This window comes from Equus asinus, chromosome X (assembly GCF_041296235.1).
Source record: "Equus asinus isolate D_3611 breed Donkey chromosome X, EquAss-T2T_v2, whole genome shotgun sequence".
Lineage (NCBI taxonomy): Eukaryota > Metazoa > Chordata > Mammalia > Perissodactyla > Equidae > Equus > Equus asinus.
The window spans coordinates 136,838,375-136,840,835 of NC_091820.1; the positions used below are offsets into that span (position 1 = coordinate 136,838,375).

Here is a 2,461-nt window from a genome sequence, read left to right on the forward strand (position 1 = left end):
GAAAGGTAAGGTCTATTTCTCCAGACAATCTCAGGAGAAGGAAAGGAGTTAGGATGCTAACAGTGCCTGTAGTAAAATAAGGTAATAAAAATATCTTGTGGGTGGAGATACATGTTGAGAAGAGCTTTGTATATAAGACACACACGCCTCCGGTTAAGCCAAGTCCCTTCCTAGGTGCATTCATCAGTTTTAGGTTGTAGTTTTCTGCATGCAAACACCCAGCACAACTTGCAGCATCTGCCTCATCCCCCTACATATTAAAACCTCAGCCTGGATAGTACACCCACTGAGATGAGCAAGAGCCTCACGTTTGAAACAAGACTAGAATACCCAGCAGAGCAAGTTTATTCACTGAAGTCTTGACAGCTTGAAGGCAGTGATTTCAGAATGGAAAACCGAAAACTGAGGAGAGCTATGTGGACACTGGGAGGAGGAGGTGGATGAAAAAGATCCCTGGTAGTGGCCAAGTGAAGAATGGTCTTCAAAGTGTGTAGGAGGGAAATTAGGTGATTCACACCTGCACGTAGAGTTCAATATGGCCACATTACCATGGATAGACTGAAGGTGAGACATACAGAAACTGGGTAGTGGTGAAGGGGGAAGGACGAGAATGAAGCAGTGAATAGGGTGGCTGTGGGGAACGGTTTGGAGGAAACATCCTCTCCCTGCCATGTGTGCCACCAGCATTGACTGGGGAGATGAGGAGGGGGGCAGGTCAGTTTGGAAGGCTCTTTAGGGGTGCCCCCTTCCCCCAACCAGAACATCTTGGTTGCTCCCCATCCTCCCCTAGAGGTGTCAAGGTGGAGCTTTGTGATGTCTAAGCCCAACCCACGGCTGCCATTGGCTGGAGGAGAGCCTTGCTGACCAAACAAAGCTGAAGGGTGTGGCCCCTCGCTGTCCTATAGAGGGGTATATATAGGCAGGTCAGCAGGCCTGGGGTAGACAGACCCCTGGGAGGCGCTGACATGGCAAAGGCGACCGGGAAATCCCAGGCTTCTAGCACAGTCATGGAACAACCCTCGCCAAAGAACAAAGAGAGGAAGATGAGGAAGGGCTCCTGTCAACCCAGGTCCGGAGGCAGTGTCAAGGTGAGATGACCCCGCCCAAGCTCCTCCTCTTCCCCTTTGACTCCCCCCACCAAGACTCCGCCCCTGTCCTTGCCTGGCACACAGCCCCTCCTCAGCCCACGTCCCTTCTCAGGAAGCCCCTGTTCCCACCCATCCCCCCCCCCCACTCTTCCCTCAAACCAGTGCCCTTCTGGGCTCACCCTATTGTCTTTCCAGGCGGCCAAGAAAACCACGTGGGCCAAAAGACCCCTTCGAAGGAGATCCACTAAAAAAGCCTCTAGAAAACGTCCCACCTCCTCAGTCAAACCTAAGGAAGCGAGAGGAACAACCCTATTCGGTCACTATCACAGGCTGAATGAAGAGCTGAATCAAGATAAGCCAGAGGAGGACGCAGAGAGCATGGAGAAGCCCAGCACTTCATGTGCCTACCTGCACCACCAGCAACTTCAGAGCGAGGCCACAGACCTCAGAGAGGAATCATCTGAGAAGTCTCTAACGTCTGACCCCTGAGAAATGGCCAGTGGTGCCGACGTCATTTGACAGCAGCAGGGTGCCCTGATGGTGATTTCAATAAAACGGACCTGTTGTGAAAATGTGTGTGTCTCTGCGAGTTCTCTCATGGGGGGAGCGGGGAAGGAAGGGAAGAGGCAGCTGTGTGAGGGGGAGGGAGGTGAGTCCTGCGGGGTCGGGGGTCAGATCAGAAGGTCCAGTTAGCCTGACAGTGGGGATAAGGATTGGGTCAGGACTCAGCACTAAAGACAAACTTCTTCCTTAACACTATCCCACAGACAAGCAGGAAAAATGTCTGGTGTTTCTGCATGTGTTTGCAGGGGGTTTGGGGCCAGCAATATCAGGGTGTAGATTTCAGGAACCCATTGGGCAAAGTGTGTGGAATGACAGTGCCACCTTACCCCTCAAAAAGGCAGATAAATACATCCCCTTTAGGCCACCTACCTCAAAGTAGTGATTGTTACATCCTGCCCTAAACTAAAGGCCCCCCCAAAGGACCAAAAACCTCACCCTACTAAAAGTCAACGATGGCACCCCCAAGGACTGACATAATACTGTTTGTAGGCTACAAACACAGCACTGATTAGGCCACTGTCTTGTTAAGGAAACTTGGGATGGAACAGTTGGCTACAAATGGTGGGGCAGTAGGAGTCGTTCACCCCTGGTGCAGGCAATAAAAGGGAGGATTGTTTGCAGACAATTTTTTAATTAAACTTTATTTTTAGATAACTATAGATTCACATGCAATTGTAAGAAATAATACAGATAGATCTCATGTACTCTTTACCCAGTTTTCTACAATGGTAACATCTTCCTTCCAAAACTATAGTACAATATCACAACCAGGATATTGACATTGACATAGTCAAGATGCAGAACATTTT

The 2,461-nt window shown here is 49.9% G+C and overlaps 1 protein-coding gene across 1 annotated transcript; it reads left to right on the forward strand.

Moving 5' to 3' along the window:
* Positions 1-965: 965 nt before the first annotated feature.
* On the forward strand, positions 966-1,577 carry LOC123282523 (uncharacterized protein CXorf51A-like). Its single transcript, XM_044763813.2, has 2 exons — positions 966-1,088; positions 1,284-1,577. Exons 1-2 carry the CDS (start codon positions 966-968, stop codon positions 1,575-1,577), a joined length of 417 nt encoding a protein of 138 aa, XP_044619748.1.
* Positions 1,578-2,461: the final 884 nt, after the last annotated feature.

What these genes read in the sequence shown, in the direction of transcription:
- LOC123282523 (XM_044763813.2), top strand. Translation starts at nt 966, where the DNA reads ATGGCAAAGGCGACCGGGAAATCCCAGGCTTCTAGCACAGTCATGGAA. An exon ending in GGTCCGGAGGCAGTGTCAAG is followed by an intron (nt 1,089 to 1,283) that starts GTGAGATGACCC and finishes TTGTCTTTCCAG; the next exon opens with GCGGCCAAGAAAACCACGTG.